Source organism: Heterodontus francisci, chromosome 1 (genome assembly GCF_036365525.1).
Source record: "Heterodontus francisci isolate sHetFra1 chromosome 1, sHetFra1.hap1, whole genome shotgun sequence".
Taxonomy (NCBI): Eukaryota; Metazoa; Chordata; class Chondrichthyes; order Heterodontiformes; family Heterodontidae; genus Heterodontus; species Heterodontus francisci.
Genome location: NC_090371.1, coordinates 114164389 through 114188562, shown reverse-complemented (window position 1 = coordinate 114188562; position 24174 = coordinate 114164389). Strand labels below are relative to the sequence as shown.

Sequence of the window (24174 nt, the reverse complement as noted above, 5' to 3'; positions counted from 1 at the left end):
TTTCACCTCACAACTTGCTTTCCTACCTATCTTTGTATCGTTAGCAAATTTGGCTACAATGCATTCAATCCCTTCATCCAAGTCATTTATAGTAGACTGTAAATAGTTGAGGCCCCAGAACTGACCCCTGTGGCACTCCACTAGTTACAGTTTGCCAACCTGAAAATTCCCCATTTATCCTATCTCTGTTTCCTGTTAGCCAATCCACGAGCCATGTTATTATACTACCCCAACACCATCTCTTACCTTATGTAGTAACAAAGAACAGTACAGCACAGGAACAGGCCATTCGGCCCTCCAAGCCTGTGCCGATCTTGATGCCTGCCTAAACTAAAACCTTCTGCACTCCCGGGGACCATATCCCTCTATTCCCATCCTATTCATGTATTTGTCAAGATGCCTCTTAAACGTCGCTATCGTACCTGCTTCCACCACCTCCCCCGGCAGCAAGTTCCAGGCACTCACCACCCTCTGTGTAAAGAACTTGCCTCGCACATCCCCTCTAAACTTTGCTCCTCGCACCTTAAACCTATGTCCCCTAGTAACTGACTCTTCCACCCTGGGAAAAAGCTTCTGACTATCCACTCTGTCCATGCCGCTCATAACTTTGTAAACCTCTATCATGTCGCCCCTCCACCGTTCCAGTGAAAACAATCCGAGTTTATCCAACCTCTCCTCATAGCTAATGCCCTCCAGACCAGGCAACATCCTAGTAAACCTCTTCTGTACCCTCTCCAAAGCCTCCACATCCTTCTGGTAGTGTGGCAACCAGAATTGCACGCAATATTCTAAGTGTGGCCTAACTAAAGTTCTGTACAGCTGCGGCATGACTTGCCAATTTTTATACTCAATGCCCCGACCGATGAAGGCAAGCATGCCGTATGCCTTCTTGACTACCTTATCCACCTGCGTTGCCACTTTCAGTGACCTGTGGACCCGTACGCCCAGATCTCTCTGCCTGTCAATACTCCTAAGGGTTCTGCCATTTACTGTATACTTCCCACCTGCATTCGCCCTTCCAAAATGCATTACCTCACATTTGTCCGGATTAAACTCCATCTGCCATTTCTCCGCCCAAGTCTCCAACCGATCTAGATCCTGCTGTATCCTCTGACAATCCTCATCACTATCCGCAACTCCACCAACCTTTGTGTTGTCCGCAAACCTACTATTCAGACCAGCTACATTTTCCTCCAAATCATTTATATATACTACAAACAGCAAAGGTCCCAGCACTGATCCCTGCGGAACACCACTAGTCACACCCCTCCATTCAGAAAAGCACCCTTCTATTGCTACCCTCTGTCTTCTATGACAGAGCCAGTTCTGTATCCATCTTGCCATCTCACCTCTGATCCCGTGTGACTTAACCTTTTGTACCAGTCTGACATGAGGGACCTTGTCAAAGGCTTTACGGAAGTCCATATAGATAATCTTTTATGTTGATTTCCCTTTCATAAAACCATGTTGACTCTGCCTGATTGTATTATGATTTTCTAAATGCCCTGCTAGTACTTCCATAATAATGGATTCTGGCATTTATTCCAATAACAGAAGTTGGGCTAACTCGCCTATAGTTTCCCGTTTTCTGTCTCCCTCCTTTCTCAAATAGAGGTGTTACCTTTGTGGTTTTCCAATCTGCTGGGACCTCTCCAGAATGTAGGGAATTTTGGAAGATTACAACCAAGGCATCCACTATCTCTGCAGTGACTTCTTTTAAGACCCGAGGATGCAGGCTATCAGCTCCAGGGGACTTGAGCTTTTAATCCCATTAATTTTCCTAATGGACTAATTGACTAAGTCATGCACACGGGAAGTGTAATGATACAAACTATGGACTAACCATGAAAAGTTATGAAAAACTGACTTTGTCTTTAAAAAAAAAATGAACCTTTATTTTAAAAAAGTGAACAATTGTCCAAAAATAGTCACCGAAGGAAAGGGACTGGCCTTTGTGTATACAAACTGTCTGACAAAGGAAAAGGGAAGGTAACATAACCTAAAGTGAACCACACTTGTGAAAATCACAAGGAAACTAAAAGCGAGGTCAGTATGGATACACCTACTGAAGAATCAAATGATCAGGTTCCAAATCCAAAACTAATCAATCCCAAAAATTTAGAGTCAGAACTCAGCAAGAACAAGGGTCAGGAAGAAATCCCTAATGCCTCGCAGAGGCTAAAAAACAATGTATGCCCCACTATCAACCTAGAAACAAAAACTATGTGCCAGAACCTGAATGATTAATGCCTTGGATTGCGGAAGCAGAAGTTAAGGAGTGAAAGCTTGTACACACAGTGAACCTTGCCACAAGCAGTAAGGGAAATTTGCATACTACAAGCATCACCAATCACAATGTCCTGGAGAGTAACGTTCTTAAAGTAGTACAGACTGGTGCGAGAGAAACTACTACCCCATTTGACAACATGTAACCAAAGGAAATGCGCTTTTAATGGTACCTCATCCAAAGGAAGGATGCTGAAAAATCTTTAAACTTGAACCTGAAATGGCTGCTACAAACAATGTCAATTGCAGCAGTTGTAAGATGAAGTGTGCAGCAAGGTTAGACTCAGACCAAAGAAGTTGCATCATTCCAAGCAGAAGGGCCACCCGCGCATCAACACGAACAGAATTTCTCATCCACAGCTGTTACAAAATGTTCTAAATTCACTTGTAACAGCCCTTCAAAACACTCCCACAGGGGATGCTGAGACCAAGTGGGCCCACATCACAGACGCCATCTATGAGTCAGCTTTGACCACCTACGGCAAACGTGCGAATGAGGAATACAGACTGGTTTCAATCTCATATTGAAGGGCTGGAACCTGTCATAGCTGCTAAGCGGATTGCACTGTTGAACTACAAGAAAGCCCCCAGCGAGTTAATATCCGTAGCACTTAAAGCAGCCAGAAGCACTGCACAAAGAACAGCCAGGCGCTGCGCAAATGACTACTGGCAACACCTATGCAGTCATATTCAGCTGGCCTCTGACACCAGAAAGATCAGAGAAATGTATGATGGCATTAAGAGAGCTTTTGGGCCAACCATTAAGAAGATCGCCCCCCTCAAATCTAAATCAGGGGACATAATCACTGACCAACGCAAGCAAATGGACCGCTGGGTTGAGCACTACCTAGAACTGTACTCCAGGGAGAATGTTGTCACTGAGACAGCCCTCAATGCAGCCCAGTCTCTGCCAGTCATGGATGAGCTGGACGTACAGCCAACAAAATCGGAACTCAGTGATGCCATTGATTCTCTAGCCAGCGGAAAAGCCCCTGGGAAGGACAGCATTACCCCTGAAATAATCAAAAGTGCCAAGCCTGCTATACTTTCAGCACTACATGAACTGCTTTGCCTGTGCTGTGACAAGGGAGCAGTACCTCAGGACATGCGCGATGCCAATATCATCACCCTCTATAAAAACAAAGGTGACCGCGGTGACTGCAACAACTACCGTGGAATCTCCCTGCTCAACATAGTGGGGAAAGTCTTTGCTCGAGTCGCTTTAAACAGGCTCCAGAAGCTGGCCGAGCGCGTCTACCCTGAGGCACAGTGTGGCTTTCGTGCAGAGAGATCGACCATTAACATGCCGTTCTCCCTTCGTCAGATACAGGAGAAATGCCGCGAACAACAGACGCCCCTCCACATTGCTTTCATTGATCTCACCAAAGCCTTTGACCTCGTCAGCAGACGTGGTCTCTTCAGACTACTAGAAAAGATTGGATGTCCACCAAAGCTACTAGGTATCATCACCTCATTCCATGACAATATGAAAGGCACAATTCAACATAGCGGCACCTCATCAGACCTCTTTCCTATCCTGAGTGGCGTGAAACAGGGCTGTGTTCTCGCACCCACTCTTTTTGGGATTTTTTTCTCCCTGCTGCTCTCACGTGTTCAAGTCTTCTGAAGAAGGAATTTTCCTCCACACAAGATCAGGGGGCAGGTTGTTCAACCTTGCCTGTCCAAGAGCGAAGTCCAAAGTACGGAAAGTCCTCTTTGCTGACGATGCTGCTTTAACAACTCACACTGAAGAGTGTCTGCAGAATCTCATCGACAGGTTTGCGTCTGCCTGTAATGAATTTGGCCTAACCATCAGCCTCAAGAAAACGAACATCATGGGACAGGACGTCAGAAATGCTCCATCCATCAATATTGGCGACCACGCTCTGGAAGTGGTTCATGCGTTCACCTACCTAGGCTCAACTATCACCAGTAACCTGTCTCTAGATGCAGAAATCAACAAGTGCATGGGAAAGGCTTCCACTGCTACGTCCAGACTGGCCAAGAGAGTGTGGGAAAGTGGCACACTGACACAGAACACAAAAGTCCGAGTGTATCAAGCCTGTGTCCTCAGTATCTTGCTCTATGGCAGCGAGGCCTGGACAATGTAGGTCAGCCAAGAGCGACGTCTCAATTCATTCCATCTTCGCTGCCTCCAGAGAATTCTTGGCATCAGGTGGCAGGACCGTATCTCCAACACAGAAGTCCTCGAGGCGGCCAACATCCCCAGCATATACACCCTACTGAGCCAGCGGCGCTCGAGATGGCTTGGCCATGTGAGCCGCATGGAAGATGGCAGGATCCCCAAAGACACATTGTACAGCGAGCTCACCACTGGTATCAGAGCCACTGGCCGTCCATGTCTCCGCTTTAAAGACGTCTGCAAACGCGACATGAAGTCCTGTGACATTGATCACAAGTCGTGGGAGTCAGTTGCCAGCGTTCCCCAGAGCTGGCGGGCAGCCATAAAGGCGGGGCTAAAGTGTGGTGAGTCGAAGAGACTTAGCAGTTGGCAGGAAAAAAAGACAGAAGCGCAAGGGGAGAGCCAACTGTGTAACAGCCCCGACAAACAAATTTTTCTGCAGCACCTGTGGAAGAGCCGGTCACTCTAGAATTGGCCTTTATAGCCACTCCAGGTGCTGCTCCACACACCACTGACCACCTCCAGGCGCTTACCCATTGTCTCTCGAGATAAGGAGGCCAAAGAAAAGATGAAGGAATAAATGAAATGAATGTGTACGGTGGTGTGATCCCAAACTTTTTTTTTTTCCTTCTTTCTAAAAAAAGAACATAAAAAATGAAACCCAAGGAATTTCATTCTTTTCCCTTTTTTGGGGGAGGTGTCACGCACACCAGAAGTGCGATAATACAAACTATGGACCAACTCTGAGGAGTTATGAAAAACTGACTGACTTTTTTTTTAAAAATGAACCTTTATTTTAAAAAAGTGAACAATGGTCCCAAAATGGCCACTGAAGGAAAGGGACTGGCCTTTGTGTATTCAAACTGTCTGACAAAGACAAAGGACAAACCTTCAAAGCTAAGAGGTGGCAATTGCACTCCAACCTAAAACAGTTGAGAATTGAATGTCTTCTTCTGAAACAAAGAAGGTTTGAAGTAGCCATGTCCTGGGCCATTGTGCAATCACCAAGTGCGAGAGATGAGAACCTCTTCTACAAGCAGGTGTGAGATAACATGGCTTTACCTTAAAAAAGACAGCCTAGAGCCAGAGAGAGAAGTAACATTCTAGCAGCTTGCGTTCCAGCAAGCCAGAAGGCATGTGCCCTGCTGCAGAAACTTACATCTACATTATGCAGCAATGAGTGGCCCACCATCAAGACAGAAAACTACAATCATCTCAGGCTTGCACACATCAAGAACTTGAACTTCAAGAGAATTCAACAGGTTTATCGTGACCCACTAAAAGTCACCTTCCTTTTTTCTTTCCACCTTTTCTTCGGTGTGTGCACGTGCATGCATGCATGCATGCAAGCAAATGCATGAGTGGATGCAGTTGCGATAATTTCAGGATAAGATGTATTGATCAATAATAGATTTTCTGTTTTTTAAACCCAAGAAAACCTGTCGCTGTCTGTTTATTTAAAAAATAAAACACCAAGGGATTAAACACTAATAAAAATACACTTGCTATGGTCAGGTGGGGAGTTGAACAGTGGGAACCACCGACATTGCACAATGTGGCCATAACAACATTTTCTCTAGTGATAAAGTTTTAAGTTCCTCCCTCTCTTCTGCATCTTGATTTTCTACTCTTCTTGGGATGCTTTTTGTGTCTTCTACTGTGAAGAGAGATACAAAATACTTGTTCAAAGTCTCTGCCAGATCCCTCTGTTCCTCTATGCTTCTCAGTATCCTACCATTTGTCGTCTATTCCCTTGCCTTGTTAGCCTTTCCCAAATGCATTACCTCACACTTCTCTGGATTGAACTCCATTTGCCACTGTTCCACCCACGGACTAGCCCATTGATATCTTTCCTGCAGTCTACAGCTTTCTTCATTATCAACCACATGGCCAATTTTTGTATTATCTGCAAAATTCTTAATCTTACCTTTTATATTCAAGTTCAAATGATTGATATTGTTGCGAGGATTTCCTTTTTTTGTATTAAAACTTGGGATTCTATTCTTTTTAAAAACTGAAAAGGATTTCAGTGGACATTGAGACATCTGGAGAGTTTAGTTTAGTTTAGAAATACAGCACTGAAACAGGCCCTTCGGCCCACCGAGTCTGTGCCGACCATCAACCACCCATTTATACTAATCCTACACTAATCCCATATTCCTACCACATCCCCACCTGTCCCTATATTTCCCTACCACCTACCTATACTAGGGGCAATTTATAATGGCCAATTTACCTGCCAACCTGCAAGTCTTTTGGCTTGTGGGAGGAAACCAGAGCACCTGGAGAAAACGCACGCAGACACGGGGAGAACTTGCAAACTCCACACAGGCAGTACCCAGAATTGAACCCCGGTCGCTGGAGCTGTGAGACTGCGGTGCTAACCACTGCGCCACTGTGCTGAACTTTATTGATGCTTTTGGCAGGGTCAACAAGAGGTTCCTGGTTTTGAACACTAAATAAATACTTGAAACCAGGTAATTTCAAGGAAACCAGCAGGGGGGTTTTCCTCAGTTCTACCCTTTGACAAGAGAGAATTTATGACTTGGCATGTGACATATTCCTGGAAAGTTTTGGTTTCATTTTTGAACTGTTTAAAAGTCAGTGGGTTTGGACTAAAGCAGGCAATTAGAATTTGATTTTGACCCACCTGGAGATCAGAAGAAAATCCAGAAAATTATTACTTTTTTGTAAAGAATCCGTACTCTTGAAAAGCAAAAGCTGGTTTGAAGTGGTACTGTTGCCTCAAGCATTTTCGAAGAAACCCTGAATTTGCAAAAATCTTGCATCTTTAAAAAAGGACTTTTGCAACAAATGTGAGACCCGACACCTGTTGCTACACCCCTGATGGAAGACCTATGTGAAACCCTCTACCGTTGAAGTTCTTTGAACACCTACCCATCACAGACTGTTCATCAACCTTGCCTGGAAAGCCTTAGAGTGGCATCCAACTATTCGACTTTGAGATAACTCACCAAACCAAAGAACTTCCTTCCAGATCATGGCAGTTTAAGTTTTTGCATTCTTTTTATTCCTATGAAACAGCTGTAAACCAAAATCCCTTTTTTCTCAGTTAACTGGTTTTTGGATGTATGTGCATGTGGGCTAGGAAAAAATAAGGAGCTTTAATATCTCAATTCGTATATATGTTTACTTCATTATTGGTTAAGACTGGTTTCGGTAAGTGGGAAAACTTATTGATATGCTGTGACCTGTGGAGAAGTAGGACTGAATTAACAGTGCATTCCTCCCGCCTTGGTCGTAACAATATAAACACAAAAAGCAAGGAACCTGGTACTGAGCCCTGCAGAACCCCACTGGAAACAACTTTAATCACATAAACACCCGTCAACCTTTACTTCCTGCCTCTGAGGCAATTTTGGATCCAGCTTGCCATTTTGCCTTGGATCCTAAGGGCTTTTTCTTTTTGACAGGTCTACCATGTGGGACCTTAACAAAAAGCTTGCTGAAATCATCTACCCACATCAGCTCTCCTTGTTACCTCCTCAAAAAATTTAATCATATTAGACATGACCTTGCCTTAACAAATCCATGCTAACTGTCTTTGATTAATCCATGCCTTTCTAAACAACGATTTATCCTGTCCCTCAGATTTTCTTTTCCAATAATTTTCCCACACTGTGGTTAGGCTGACTGGCTTGTAATTACTCACTCTATCCCTTTCTCCCTTTTTAAACAGTGGTATAACGTTACCTGTCTTCCAGTCCTCTGGCACCACACCCATAGCCAGAGAGGATTGGAAAATGATGGCCAGAGCCTCTACTATTTCTTTTCTTGCTTCACTTAACAGCCTAAGATATATTTCATCCAGGCTTGGGGATTTATCCACTTTCAAAGCTATTAAATCCCTTAGTACTTCTTTCACAATGTTGATTTCATCTAATATTTCACACTTTCCCTGATTGCAAAGGCAGTTTCAACAATCTCATGAAAATAGATGCAAAATAGCCACATCTTCCACCTTCACACTCTAATGGTCCTTAATAGGCCCTACTTGTTCTTTAGTCATCCTCTTGCTCTTCATGTATTCATAAAAACATCTTTGGGTTTTCCTTGCCAGAATTTTTTCATGCCCTCGCTTTGTTTTCCTAATGTCCTTTTTAATTTCACCCCTACACTTTTTAGACTCCAGGTTTGTACTCATCAGGGCTGTTTCACCACCGATCAGGAGCAGTGCAGAGCCAATGTACAGTTCCACTGGTACAGCACTCTCACAATAGCACTATCTCTTAGATTAACAGCATATGCACACCTTCCACCAGCCCAGTCAGATTCTGGCAGATGTGAAAGAAAGCAGGTGAGGTAAAGCTACAAGAAGTGCAACCTGCAGCAAGACCATCTTAGAACTTAGCAATCTTGAGACAAGGGCCACCTCTATCAAAGAAGGACACAACATCTCTTGCACTGCTGCTACTCCAATAGCATCTGGGAGAAGTTTGAGGCCAAGTATGATAGGCCAGACATCACACACTAGAAACAAGCAAACAGATTAAAAGGAAGTAGTAGGCATACTCCCAGTATGAGGTTTTGATTAAAAGGATAGATGCAGTAAAGCTGACATGCATGCAGACATTATTCTTGGCAAAGTCTGGAAATGGTTTAGGTGAGACAGCATGAATGGGAGCAGTGCACAGGGGTGGCTGTCAACCAAAGTACTTCTGTGATGTGAAGAATGGCAAGGGGATGAGGTAATGTAGGCACAACTGTTGCTGTAGTGTGTAAACAGGGTAATGAATAGTCCCATCTTAGAGTTACAAATGTCTTGCAACCAGAAACAGGTTGTGCTCTGCTTCATTTTCATATCACTGCTGCTGATCTCACAAATGCCATGAAACCCTTCAAGGGCACTTGCTGTACAGCAAAGTTGCGCAGTATAGAGCATAGCACCATTATCATCTAGAACCTAAAACTATAGCAGAGCATCCCCAAGCTGATCCACCCACCCGCAGCTGTGAACCTTCAAATTTCCAGTAGTATGCTCTATAACTCAGGTGGCAAAATGGGCCCATTAATACTTCAACTGGTGTTCTGGCAAACGTACAGCAATGTCTAGTGACACCTGTAACACACAACTTTGAACTCTGAGAAGCAAGTTCTGGTGAAAGGAAGTAGACGGCTTCAAATTGAAAGCATCACGGCAACTTCCAGCAATGTGAGCATTTACCTTTATGATGCTGTCTTTTTGATTACAGACCAGTCGGACTTCCATTCTTATTGACATAGGTGACAGGCCTGATGAAGGGCACAGACACGACCATGGGAGTGCAATCTATGACTGTTAAACTGCAGTGCCCTTTCACACTAGTGTTGGTTGTTGAAGACGACAGCAATGAATGGTTTTGCCTCCAGCAAACAATAGGTCCATACATAGCTGATCTATGTTGCCAGGCAGGGCAGTTTTGAACAAACTTGAAACATTCAAGGAGGTGATAATCTTCAAAAGTCACTGGCAGTGTGATACTTACAGTAGAGGTGGGCTGCAGAGCAGCATCTCATGACAGTTTCGCTCGTCAAATGCTGCTTCCTCAAGCACCACTTCTGAATAAACTGGAAGTAGGAGTGCCTTGGCTGCATATTCTGAATTGCAGGTATCGGAGGGTGGATGCCATGCACCTTTAGTGATACCTAACTGTCCTTTCTTCCCTCTGTTCCTCTTTCCACAAGCTTAAATAAATTATAATGGGGAAGAGGCAAAAATGAGAACCCCACAAAAGGTGCCACAGTAGACACTGGAGGTATCATTAGCAGTGAAAAATTAAACAAGGAATATGGTTTAGGAATAAGGCAAAGGATTCTTTTTTAAACTATCTGCTTTGGTTCTTTAAAATAAATTCCACAGTCAATGTAGCACCTCACAATGCTAGATACCAATTTTTACACAAATGTGATTAATGTCCAACATAATGGGTTCTCCCAGGACCACTTAGCTCTGGACCTCATTGCAGCCTTGGTCCAAACATGAACAAAAGAGCTGAATTCCAGTGGTGAGGTGAAGGTGACTGCCTTTGACAGCAAAGTGTGGTACCAAGGAGCCATAGCAAAATTGAAGTAAATGGGGGACTCAGGGGTAAACTCTCCACCAGCTAGAGTCATACGCAGCACAAAGGAAGATGGTTGTTGGAGGCCAATCATCTCAGCCTTGGGACATCATTGCAGAGGTTCCTTTTCCCAGAAACGGTACAGCAGGAAGGAGACAGCATGCAGGCAAGAAACTGTCATTTCTTGATCTGCGCTCAGTGCCAATGTCAACAAATAGCTGAGTTGACTCAAATATTGAGTTACTAAGAACAACCATCCCTGAAAAGTTCACTTCTCAACCAAAGCAGCGATGGAGTGTAATTCAATGGTATAAATGATTTTGATTGGGACTTTCAAAATTTTTATATGAATTTAGAAATTCAATGAGATTGCTGGCACAGAAATCATACAGTATTATGGCATTAATTGACATTCCTTTGCAAGTTGCAACTATACAAAACTTTGTCCTCACTTGAAGATTCTAAGATCTGGGACAAGGCATCTGCCAGCACCGAAACAGGATGTCAGCTGCAAGATGGTTTGTGCCTCATTACAAGGTGAACAATCTACATTGGCCAATTAGGGTTGGTCCTGTTCCTGCAACGGATGAATTTCTCAGATATCCACAATTTATAATTCTTAGTTTCCAAATTTCATATCAACTCATGAAATAACCTACATGTTCAGAAATACATCAAAACCATCCCATGCTCAAGATCACTTTGCAGCATTGTAATCATTTCAATTCTAAAAGCGAAGACAAGAATTGGTGCTTCTCTGGAAGGTTGCAAACTTTACACAGATGACGGTTACTGGAAGTGCTCATGCAATTGTAGAGCACAATTAAAATATCTGGTGCAGGCATCAAAAGTGAGCCGTCTACTTGAACTGCTGCAGTCCATCTGGTGTAGGTACAGCCACAGTGCTGTTAGGAACGGAGTTCCAGGTTTTTGACCCAGCGACAGTGAAGGAGCAGTGATATAGTTCCAAGCCAGGGTGGTGCGCGACTTGGAGGGGAACTTGCAGATGGTGGTATTCCCCATGCATCCGCTGCCCTTGTCCATCTAGGTGGTAGAGATTGTGGGTTTGATAGGTTTTTTATTATTCATTCATGGAATGTGAGCATTGCTGGCTAGGCCAGCATTTATTGCCCATCCTTAATTATCTTTGAAAAGGTGGTGGTGAGCTGCCTCTAGAACCACTGCAGTCCATGTTGGGTAGGTACACCCACAGTGCTGTTAGGGAGTTCCAGGATGTTGACCCAGCGACAGTGAAGGAATGGCGATGCAGTTCCAGGTCAGGATAGTGTGCGGTTTGGAGGGGAACTTGGTCGTGGTGTTCCCATGCATTTGCAGCCCTTGTCCTTCTGGGTAGTAGAGGTCACGGGTTTGGAAGGTGCTAAGGAGCCTTGGTGCATTGCATATTGTGTATGGTACACACTGCTGCCACTGGTGGTGGAGGGAGAGTACGTTTGCCATTCAAGCGGGCTGCTTTGTCGTGGATGGTGTCGAGCTTCTTGAGTGTTGTTGGAGCTGACCCATCCAGGCAAATGGAGAGTATTCCATCACACTCCTGACTTGTGCCTTGTAGATGGTGGACAGGCTTTGGGGAGCCGGAAGGAGAGTTACTCACCGCAGGATTCCTAGCCTCTGACCTGCTCTTCTAGCTACGCTTTTTATAAAGCTACTCCAGTTCAGTTTCTGGTCAATGGTAGCCCCTAGGAGGTTGATAATGGGGGATTCAGCAATCATATTGCCATTGAATGACAAGGGCAGATGGTTAGATTCTGTCGTGTTGGAGATGGTCATTGCCAAGCACTTGTGTGGCGCGACTGTTACTTGCCACTTCTCAGCCCAAAGCCTGGATATTGTCCGGGTCTTGCTGCATTTCTACACGGACTGCTTCAATATCTGAGGAGTCGCGAATAGTGAACAATGTGCAATCATCAGCCAACATCCCCACTTCTGACCTTATGATTGAAGGTCATTGATGAAGCAGCTGAAGATGGTTGGGCCGAGGACACTACCCTGAGGGACTCCTGCAGTGATGTCCTGGGACTGAGATGATTGACCTCCAACAACCTCAACCATCTTCCTTTTGCTAGGTATGACTCCAACCAACAGAATGTTTTCCTCGATTCCCATTGACCAGTTTTGCTAGGGCTCCTTGCTGCCATTCTCACTCAAAATGCAACTTTGATGTCAAGGGCAGTCACTCTCACCTCACCTCTGGAGTTCAGCTCTTTTGTCCATGTTTGAACCAAGGCTATAATGTGGTCAGGAGCAGAGTCCAAACTGAGCGTCAGTGAGCAGGTTATTGCTAAGCAAGTGCCGCTTGATAGCACTGTTGACAACACCTTTACTGATGATTGAGGGTAGACTGATGGGGCGGTAATTGGCAGGGTTGGACTTGTCTTGCTTTTTCTGTACACATACCTGGGCAATTTTCCATTGTTGGGTAGATGCCAGTGACGTAGCTGTACTGGAATAGCTTGGCTAGGGGCGTGGCAAGTTCTGGAGCACAGATCTTCAGTAATATTGCCAGAATATTGTCAGGGCCCATAGCCTTTGCAGTATCCAGTACCTTCAATTGTTTCTTGATACCACGCGAAGTGAATCGGTTTGGCTGAAGACCGGCAACTGAGATTCCGGGGACTTCAGGAGGAGGCAGAGATGGACACTTCTGGCTGAAGATTGTTGCAAATGCTTCAGCCTTTTCTCTTGCACTGATGTGCTGGGCTCCCCATCATTGAAGATGGGGCTATTTCTGGAGCCACCTCCTCCAGTTAGCTGTTTAATTGTTCACCACCATTCATGATTCGATGTAGCAGGACTGCAGAGCTTGGATCTGAACTGTTATTTATGGGATCGCTTAGCTGTCTCCCTAAGTTTGAAAGGTGTTGACTAGGGAGGCTGAGAGTTGCTGCAGTGCATCTTGTATTTGGTACACACTGTTGCCACTGTGTGCCAGTGGTGGAGGGAGTGAATGTTTATGTTGGTGGATGATGTCAAGCTTCTTGAGTGTTCTTGGAGCTGCACTCATCCAGGCTAGTGGAGACTTGTGCTTTGTAGATGGACAGGAGTCAGGAGGAGAGTTGCTCGCCGCAGAGCTTCCAGCCTCTGACCTGCTCTTGTAGCCACAGTATTTAATATGGCTGGCTCAGTTAAGTTTCTGGTCAATGGTCACTCATGTTGACGATGGTATTTCTAATTCTGGCACAATTTGGCTTTCAATTACAATCTGCTATCTCGCAGATTGCAGAGGCAACAACAGGTGGAGGAAGTGAAAGAGATAGAACAAGTCATTATTTTACAAAGGTTTGACTGGAAAACCCAAAATAACTTTTGCAGTCCAGGTTTGCTGTGGTCAGACTGGAAACATTAGGATTTGTTTAATTCTAATGAACATCTTGAGCTAATAAAAACAAGCAACCATACTGTGTGTAAGTAAGAAACAAATTTGAAGCCTTTATTTACAAAAAGGTTTAAAAACAAATAATACCTTGTTTTTCACATAATTGCTTTAAAAAAGGTCCATTAAGTTACAATGCTGTAACATAATGAAAAAACAGAACACATTAATTACATTATAGTCACATTGGTCTGGGGATTTTGACCTTTTGCCAAGCTCTTTGAAATCTAATAAGGACTGAATTCTGCAACATGCATTTGATGGTTTCAGGCAAGTACCAACTATTCACTAAAGGTCTTCCTGCACAGCTGCTCTAGATGCATGCAGAATACAATGCATAAGACTCAATAACATATTACATGGTGTTTACAGCTCATATATAATGTACGAAAGGGGTTGCATAGCAAGTCATGCTGCATCAAAACCAGCATCACTCAGTTGATATACTTACTTAATGCGACTCATTGAATTGCAATACTGTAAAAAGGCAAAGTCTGCCTTTTCAAAGATTTTTAAAATTTCACCTTCTTGATCTTATGGTAGTAAAATGCTAAATAAAACAGTAGTACTATAGTGTAGATTATGAATTTTCATTAATGTCAGTTGTGTGTGGTTAACAGCCACTTTGAAAGCCCCAACAGCATTACAATCCAATTTTTACAATGCATGTCTTGGCTTTGCACTGTGCTAGTAGAGAAACAATTATCTCCCTCTCCATAATCAAGGGCTTGCCGCTCTGCAGACCAGCAACCCAAAGCACTTAAAATGATTTGATCAGCTCTCAGCTAAGCCACAAGATGTGGTATTCCACAACAGTAAAACACTATCTGCTTTCCCTCATGCGAATGTGCTTCCTGCCAGTTGATCTTCAGGAACAAAGCAACCATGAGCAAGAGAGATGTTGAAGCCTGGTTCTCCACTAGGTTGGCAGGAAGGCGAGTCGAAAATAAAAACACTGGTTAAAATGTAATTAAAGGACAAAATCTCTGTACTACTTTGTTTTGAAAAAGGATCTGATCAAAGAAAACCTTAGTGAAGATAAAAATTGCATGTAAATTGGACAGTGCCTTTTTAAACTTTTTCTGCTGTAACTTTGGAGAAAGCCTAGCTTTGGTGTAACTGAGATGCTCTTGCACTGTTGTAATTAATTACTGCCACTGAGAATGAAAACATACCTTTTGTAATAAAGCAGAGCTTTTAAAAATCTCAGAAAAAATTCTTCAGTTGAAAAAAGGTTCATTGTCATAAACAATATTGCATCACATACATAATCTGGCACTAATGACATCAGTGCTGATGTGTGATAAGTATAAACTAAGTTTTTTTTTAAACTGAACTTAAACTCATTCAAGTTTTATTTTATTACAACAATGCAGTTCAGAATGTACAAACAAGCATTGTAGCTGCAGCATTAAGTGTGAGAGATGCTGGTTTTGGTTCAGCTAGCTGCACATCTGATATGTTAGAACTGTGTATGGGAGACATTCCCAGAAGAAACTGATGTTAAAAGGAAAAATTGTAAGGCAACACTTACAGGTCTCCTTCTTCAACTGCAGCAAATACAAGAGCTTCAGTAATATTGTTTGTTACCACAAACTGGTAGTGGAGATGTTGTCACACTAAGCCAGTAGGCACGGAAAATCCATAAACAGTAACTCAATGGCATGAAGTAGTTCAAGTTTCTGGGCTTTCTCATCTCTCTTGAGAACAAGAAGCAGCAAAATTCCCATAAAATAGAGGAACCAGTCACTCTCTAAAGTGCAAATTCGATGGTCCACAATCCTGAATAGCTAAAATTCCTGTTTTTATTTTAAGTGCCACATATTAGATAGGAATGGTAAATAACCAGTTGATACTTATTGCATGCTTTTAGGAAGAAGAGGGGAAAATAACTGCTTGAAAATTCATCCAGGTGGTTATTCTTCCCACTTTCTCCAGCAACCTTTCATAAAAAAATCTGCCTTGGAACTAACTGGGCAAATTATACTTACATGGAGTCTCCTTTCCAAGGCCAAATTGACCAGATGTTGGCACAAATCTAGTGAACAGAAAGAACAGGGAAAGGAAGGAAACCTGAATGTCTGAGAAACTCAGATACAGATAAAAATTAGATCCAGTATATGTGGCCCAAAAAATTAATCTCCCCATTTCAGGTCAAGGCTGCTGTTTATTGGCTTCTTCCTCATATGCATTTCCCGTGCCGTTCTGAACATATGATGAGCCTGAGCCAAGACCATACAGATGGCCACAGTATTTGGCATCATCAATGTGATCCTCAAAGAACATCTGGAGGAAAAAAACAAAGGCAAGAAAACAAATCAAAATTCATAAAAATCACCATGAGGCAAAAGATTCTTCTAATCCAAATATGTTGGCTTTCTTAACCTATTTTAGCACCTTAACCTTTAGAGCACTGCAGCCAAATTAACTATTGTTTTGAGATCAATGAGTTTTTAACAGTTCATCAACCACTTCCTGTTCTGATCGACCTGCTCACAACTCACCAATCACTGTTGTTCAGGCTTTTTGATTGGTTTAAGTAACTGCTTCCTAAAAAGACAATTAAAACCCAATTTTTAAAAAGTTACTCTCAAACCAATCATACAGAATTAATGTATTTGTAAGATTGATTTATGTTAGCTTATTATAACTTGCAGAATTTATGACAAAAAATCCAAAATGCAATTCTGATGTTGATTTATACATTTCTGCCCTAAAAGTAGGATAATCATAAAACCTAGTCATGAATAACAGCTTGCTTACATCTATTTTGACATTTATTAAGTGTTATGGCCAAGTGAGGAGGGGAATCACAGTTGCCCCTCGTTCTTCCTCTTATTTGACCCAACAGAGTTCATTCCTTTTAAACAATGGTTGTGCTTACCACCTCAGAGTGCTTTACTGTTTACTTTTACTGTGATCATGAAAGAAACAATCGGACAGGTTTTCTTGAGTTTAAAGAGGTAAATTTATTATACTTAACAATCTAACCCTGATTTAAAAGCAATAAAAGAAATGCTACACATTCATGCACACATTCACATGAAAATCACACACACAAATAGATTAGAGGGAAAAATAGATTTAATGGTTGGATTAGAGTCCAGAATAAATGGAACTTAAATGCACAGTCTGTGAAGTGGATGATCCGGTGGTCTTCCAGCTGAAGCTGTATTCTTCAAGTCCTCAGCTGGTCAAAGTGCACTTTGTGGTTGACCCGCTTGGCTCAAGGCTTTCTTGGAGGCAGACCTGTAGTTGGCTCTCTTCCCAGTCTCGGTCACAGGCCCCAGAATGCCAATTTACACTTGGAGGGGATTTGCTCTTTCAACATCAATGTTGCCTTGACTGCCGTGCTAATGAAGCCATTTTAGGTAATTCACTCACTTAGAGCAAGCCATTGTTCTGAGTCCATGCTGTTCAAACATTTGGCTCTGGGTGGACCTTTTGAATATGAAACGGAGTTTCAGATACAAATTGCGGTGGCCATCTTCACTGCCAGTTTTTTTTTAAAAGTTAACTGTTGGATTTTTTCCATTAAAAGTCTAATGCAAGTTTCCAACCAATTAAATTAATATTTATTTGACATATGGGGTTTTCTTGACATCTCCGGGTGGAAAAGAAAAAGAAAACACACGTTCATTCTCACTCACTCCTCAAATTCACTCATTAATCTTGGAACTTCTGCAGCTGGCTTTGGCTGCAACAGCTATGCTAATTTACTTTTTTTTTTGGAGTTTGTCTGGGATGGTTACGTGTTGTCAAAAGGGGTTAAAGTTTCTCTAGTATCAATTTGTAATACCCTGGGGATGTGCATCTCAGTAAACATGTGGTTGTTGGTGAAGCTTGGGGTCAGCAAATTTCCATTATTGCTTAAGGCAAATTCTCCTGTATGTACAAGCTTTAACACCTCAACTGCTGTTTTTGCAACACGTGGCTCTAACCATTCAGGTTCCAGTACCTTGATAATTTTTTCCTCTTATAGTGGTAGTGGGTAATAAATTGTTTTTTAGCTCGTGAGGTGCCCGAGATTTCCTCTGGGCCCTTGTCCTTGCGGAATTCGGAATTGAAATTGCTGGATTTGATTAGCTGGGGGTTTGGGACCTGATCATTGGGTTCCCCAGTGGGTAGACTCTCACAGACCTCCCTTTTAGTTTTCCGGTGAGTCACAAAAGTGCTGTATATTTCAGGGGCAATTTCCTTCCCTTTTCCCTTCACTGTGGGGTGGGACTCTTTGCTAATTCGCCCCATGTCCTCTGGGACATTCCTGCTCACAGGTGTCTGCCCAGCTTTCAAAGCACTCCCCTCACTGATGATTGGTCTTTTTGGGAACTTTCCATGTCCCTGTAGGTTTCTGTAATTCTGTTAACAGCCTTGGTAGGGTGCCTCTTTGGCCTGCATTAATTAGAAGAGTGTGATCTAATTTCCCCAACATTTTAGGGTTGGCTAACCAGACAGTAGGGGGCTCCAGTTGGGAAGCCTCCCAGCCCTCCTTCAACCTGGCCTCTCCGTCCTTTTCGTCCCCTTCCTCCCTAACAGACCCCTGTGCTTGTCTGTCCCCTTTTGTTTTCAGCAGGGGTCCCACACAGTTCACCAGCACTCTGCTGAGGGGTTCCCCAAAAGCAGGTATGGGAATTAGGGGTGCAGGTTTTATTGCAGGTTGGGGCTTCCCCACTGCCTGGCATGTGTGGTAAGTTCTACAGAACTCCACCACATTTTTGAGAGTTCTGATGAAAGGTCACAGATCTGAAACGTTAACTCTGTTTCTCTCTCCACAGATGCTGCCAGACCTGAGTATTTCCAGCACTTTGTTTTTATTTCATATTTCCAGCATATGCAGTATTTTGCTTTTATTTAAGCAGTAACTCAGACTGTGCAGCAGAAAGCGCCATTTGCCTCCCTTTCTCCCTCTCCCCAGAAACACAAGTTTGAAAATCATCTGCGACTGTGAATCCCTCCAAGCCTACAGATAGCTACAGAGATCAGGGGAAGAGAACCAACCACAGTCTGCCTCCAAGAAAGCCTTGGGCCAAGCGGGCCAACCACAAAGTGCACTTTGACCAGCCGAGGACTTGAAGAATACAGCTTCAGCCGGATTACTACCAGATCATCCACTTCACAGACTGTGTATTTAAATTCCATTTATTATAGACTCTAATCCAACCACCAAATCTACTTTTCCCTCTAATCTATTTGTGTGTCTGAGATTCTCAAGTGAATGCGTGCATGAATGTGTAGTGTATTTTTAAAAATTTTAAAATCGGGTTTAAATTATTAAGTATAATAAACTTACCTCTTTCTTGTTTAAACTCAAGAAAACCTGTCTGATTGGTTCTTTCAGGATCACAGTAAAGGTAAAAGGTAAAACACTCAGAGGTGGTAAGGACAATCGCTGTTTAAAAGGAACAAACCGTTTGTGGTCAAATAAGAGGAAGGGCAAGAGGGGAGAATGTGACCCCCTCCTCACTTGGCCATAACAGAAATTTGGGGGCTACAGTTCAGGATCGTAACCCAATGACAAACAAGAAATTGAAAGTGGGATATCAAATTTATCCCCATCAAATTTTAAAAACTTCAATACAGGTTTTCTTGTGGTTTTTGCTGCTAGAGCACTAACACGTCCACATTCGAGGCCAGTACCTTCCCAAGCCAGGACGAAGTAACTTGGGACAGGTTAAATGCCCTATCCATTGAAGAGTTGCGGAATGTAGCTGGGCAGTTAGGAAATACTCTCCATTCAAAAGCTAAGAAATCTGAAATCCTAAGACTTGTGGCCAACCATTTTTCACTTAAACCTGAAGATTCAGAGACAGGGTTAGAGTCAGAAACAGACAGGGTAAGGTAGCAAAAATACAATTAGAACAGAGGAGACTCGAGTTAGAATTCCAGAGAGAGAAAGAACAGAGAGAGTATCAAGAAAGGGAAAAAAGAAAGAGCTTTCCAAAGGGAGTTAAGGCAATTAGAACTTACTAGGGGTATTGGGTCGCCCCCTAGTTAAAGCATGGCTAGTGAGGGAGCTATCCCAACTCTGGGCCTTGTGCTGAGGTCTTAAAGTTCTCCCAGTTGACTCCAAAGTTCAATGAGGGGAACGTGGAAACATTTTTTGCCATTTTTGAAAAGTTGGCAAGACAGCTGAAACGGCCAGCCGAGAGCTGGACACTGTTGCTGCAAAGCAAGCTAACAGGAAAAGCCCATGATGTTTATTCACTGCTGCCAGATCAAAGTTCATGAGATTATGAGATGACTAAAAATGCTATCCTGGGGCATACAAGCTAGTACCGGAAGCGTACGTCAGAAATTCCGATCCCTCTGAAAGCAGTCTGACCAAACTTACCTCAAGTTTGAAAGAGTTAAGTAGCTTGTTTTTGACCAGTGGATAAGGACACTTAAGGTACAGTCCACATACAAAAACCTCAGAGGGGCGATCCTTCTCGAGGAGTTTAAAAACTCACTTCCTCTTTCTATTAACACCCATGTAGAGGAACAAATGGTTCATAGAGCCAGGCAAGCCACAACCCTGGCTGATGAATTTACTCTTGTACACAAGTTCTTGCCCCAAGGAAAACCCTTCCTCATCACCCCCATAACCCGAAAAGAATAAAAAGGTGGGAGGCCGATAGAAGCCCAAGCAGCCCTGGGTGAGAAAGGAAAGCTGGACACATAGGGGGCCCTCCTCAAGCCAAAAAAGACAGCACTGGGAGCAGGAGCGAAACCTGAAGACCTGTATGTTTCCATTGTAACAAGGCAGGTCACCTTCGAGCTGACTGCTGGAAATTACGGGGAAATCCTGTAGGATTAATCAGGGCACACCTGACCAGTGCAGAAGAGGCCCTGATGGAAAGCACAGCATAGCAGGCTGTGGCTTTAACTGCAGCAGTAAGACCCAGTAAACCTACCGCTGAGAGTGCAGAAAAATCTAACAAAATCTCTGAAGGTTATCAGGATTTGATCCCAAGGAAAAGCGACCCCATACCCCTCGAGTGGGGCAAACAAGCCCATAGCCATACTCAGCGATACAGGGGCCACCAAACCCCTTCTTGCTGGGGAAAGGCATGACCTTCCCCCAGAGAGTGCAGTGAATGGTATCGGAGGGCAGTGTATGCCCATACCTTTATATCAGGTGCACTTGGAGTGCGACCTAGTTTCAGGACCGCTAACTGTGGGGATTGTCATTTGTTTGCCTGTGGACGGGATCGACCTGTTCCTGGGTAATGATCTGGTGGGGACAAAGGTGGGAGCTTTCCCAGTAGTTTTAGAGCGAGCGAAAGAGGTCAGGGAGACAGAGCTGTTGCAGGAGAAGGTCCCTGGCATTTTCCCTGATTCTGTGGTGACTCGGTCTATGGTTGAACAAGCTCCGTCAGAGGAGGCTGAACTGGCACTGCAGACAGATGACCCAACTGGCACTGCAGACAGATGACCCTACTGTCTGGTTATCTGAAACCTTCTTTGGGAAGTTAGAAAACCTAAAGGATGAGTTAGACAGATTTTCCCTAGTTCAGGCTCAGCAAGCCAACCCATTATTGAAGAAGCTAGCACAGACTGCCCAAACCGAAACTGATGCAGAGGGAGCCAGAGTGCTACTATTTAAGGATCATAGGAGCAGGAGTAGGCCATTCAGCCCATCAAGCCTGCTCCACCATTCAATATGATCATGGCTGATCATCCACTTCAATGCCTTTTTCCCACACTATCCCCATGTCCCTGTATGTCAGTGGCATTTAGAAATCTATCAATCTCTGCTTTAAACACACTCAATGACTGAGCTTCCACAGCCCTCTGGGGTAGAAAATTCCAAAGATTCACAACCCTCTGAGTGAAGACATTTTTCCTCATCTCTGTCCTAAGTGGCTTCCCCCTTATTTTGAAATTGTGCCCCCTGGTTCTAGACTCCCCAACCAGGGGAAACATCTGAGCTGCATCTACCCTGTCTATCCTTTTAAGTATTTTGAAGGTTTCAATGAGATCACCTCTCATTCTTCAAGACTTGAGAGAGTACAGGCCCAGTTTCCCCAATCTCTCTTCATAGAACAGTCCCACCATGCCGGAAACAGGTCTGGTAAATCTTCATTGCACTCTCTCTATGGCAATAATATCCTTCCGAAGGTAAGGGGACCAAAACTGCACACAGTACTCCAGGTGCAGTCTAACCAAAGTTCTATACAATTGAAGCAAGACTTCACTATTCCTTTACTCAAATCCTCTTGTGATAAAGGCCAACATTCCATTAGCCTTCCTAATTGCTTGCTGCACCTGCACGTTGGCTTTCAGTGACTTATTGACAAAGACACCCAGGTCCATTTATACATCTGCGCTTTCTAATCACTTATCATTGAAGAAATATTCCTACCAAAGTGGATAACCTCACATTTTTCCACATTATATTCCATCTGCCACATTCTTGCCCACTCACCAAGTCTGTCCAAATCCCCTTGAAGCCGCTTTGCATCTTCCTCACAACACACGTTCCCACCTAGCTTTGTGTCATCTGCGAACTTGGAAATATAACATTTGGTCCCCACATCCAAATCATTGATATATATTGTGAACAGCTGGGGCCCAAGCTAGTCAAGCTGGGGCCCAAGCTCATTCCCCACTAGTCACCATCTGCCAATGCGAGAATGACCCATTTATTCCTACTCGCCTTCTACCTGTCAACCAATCCTTAATCCATGCCAGTATATTAGCTCCTATCCCATGTGCTTTAATTTTGCTAACCAATCTCCTGTGGGGGACTTTATCAAAAGCCTTCTGAAAATCCAAGTATACCATGTTCACCGACTCCCCTGTATCAATTTTGTTAGTAACATCCTCAAAAAAACGCCAACAGGTTCGTCAAACATGATTTCCCATTCATAAATCCATGTTGACTATCAGATTATTATCCAAGTGTCCATTTATCAATTCCCTTAGAATAGATTCTAGCATTTTCCCAATGACTGATGTAAGCTAACAGGTCTGTAATTCCCTGTTTTCTCTCTCCCTCCCTTCTTAAATAATGGGGTGACATTTGCTACTTTCCAATCTGCAGGAACCGCTCCAGAATCTAGAGAATTTTGGAAGACGTTCACCAATGCATCCACTATCTCCAGAGCTACCTCTTTCAACACTCTTGGATGTAGAATATCAGGTCCTGGGAACTTATCAACCTTCAGCCCCATTAATTCCACCAATACAACCTCCCTACTAATACTAATTTCCTTTAATTCCTCATTCCCCCTAATCCCTTGGATCTCTAATTCTGGGAGGTTTCTTGCATCTTCCTCAGTGAAGACAGACACAAAATAATCATTTAGCTTATTAAAAGCAAAATACTGCAGATGCTGGAAATCTGAAATAAAAACAAGAAATGCTGGAAATACTCAGCAGGTCTGGCAGCATCTGTGAAGAGAGAAGCAGAGTTAACGCTTCAGGTCAGTGACCCTTCTTCAGCTAATCATTTAGCTTCTTTGCCATTTCTCTATTCCCCATTATAAATTCTCCTGCCTGTAATGGACCCACACTTGTCTTAGCCAAACGTTTCCTTTTTACGTACCTGTAGAAGCTTTCAGTCTATTTTTATATTTTTTGCTAGCTTAAATTCATATTCTATTCTCCCATTATCAGTTTCCTGGTTTTCCATTGCTGTACTCGAAAAATCCTCCTAATCCTCAGGTTTACTACCATTTCTGGCAACTTTATAGGCCTTTTCTTTTAAACTTATACAATCCTTAACTTCCTTTGTTACCCATAGTTGACTGCCTTTACTTTTGGGTTTTTTGTGCCTTGAGGGAATGTATAGTTGCTGTAAACTATGCATCATACAGGCCCCCACCTGCCAAGAATGAGGCACACATTATTTCGCCACATGAACATTAAAACTTAAAATTGCTGCTGGAAAGAAAAGAGGACTTATCACAAGGAATTGCCAGGCCCCTCGCAGAAAGATCTTTTTTGCATACTTGCAGACAGTGTTGGAACAAAGGACCCAGTCCCTGCTTCTCCAATACATAGAAGACCTGGTCAGGCCAGTTTAGTCACATGACCAACTGGCTGTTTGAATATGAACTTGCCACAGAGTGTTTGAAAGGCAGAAAGCTCTTTTCTCCTGGACTGAGAACACCTCTTTCCTGTCTGCACCCATCTCTTTCTCATAAAACTGAAGACCCATTGAAGCCACATGAACCCCAAGACAGAAAGGTCTCCTACAGTGAACAAAGTTTAAGAATAATACAGGGCCCCAATGAAACGCAAGACTACCTACAATCAAGAAATACAGCGAGCTCAAAGCACAGCAAAAACCCCTCTTCAGAGATTGCCTC

General features: G+C 43.3%; 1 protein-coding gene across 2 annotated transcripts in view; it reads right to left on the bottom strand.

The window, feature by feature from the left end:
* Positions 1 to 13911: 13911 nt before the first annotated feature.
* Positions 13912 to 24174, bottom strand: part of cnot7 (CCR4-NOT transcription complex, subunit 7) — a 67152-nt gene continuing 56889 nt past the window's right edge. For both annotated transcript variants that reach the window (XM_068034768.1, XM_068034777.1), the window contains exon 7: positions 13912 to 16165. In XM_068034768.1, coding sequence (XP_067890869.1) covers positions 16034 to 16165 — 132 coding nt within the window. In that variant the 3' untranslated portion in view covers positions 13912 to 16033. The remainder of the gene's footprint in view (positions 16166 to 24174) is intronic.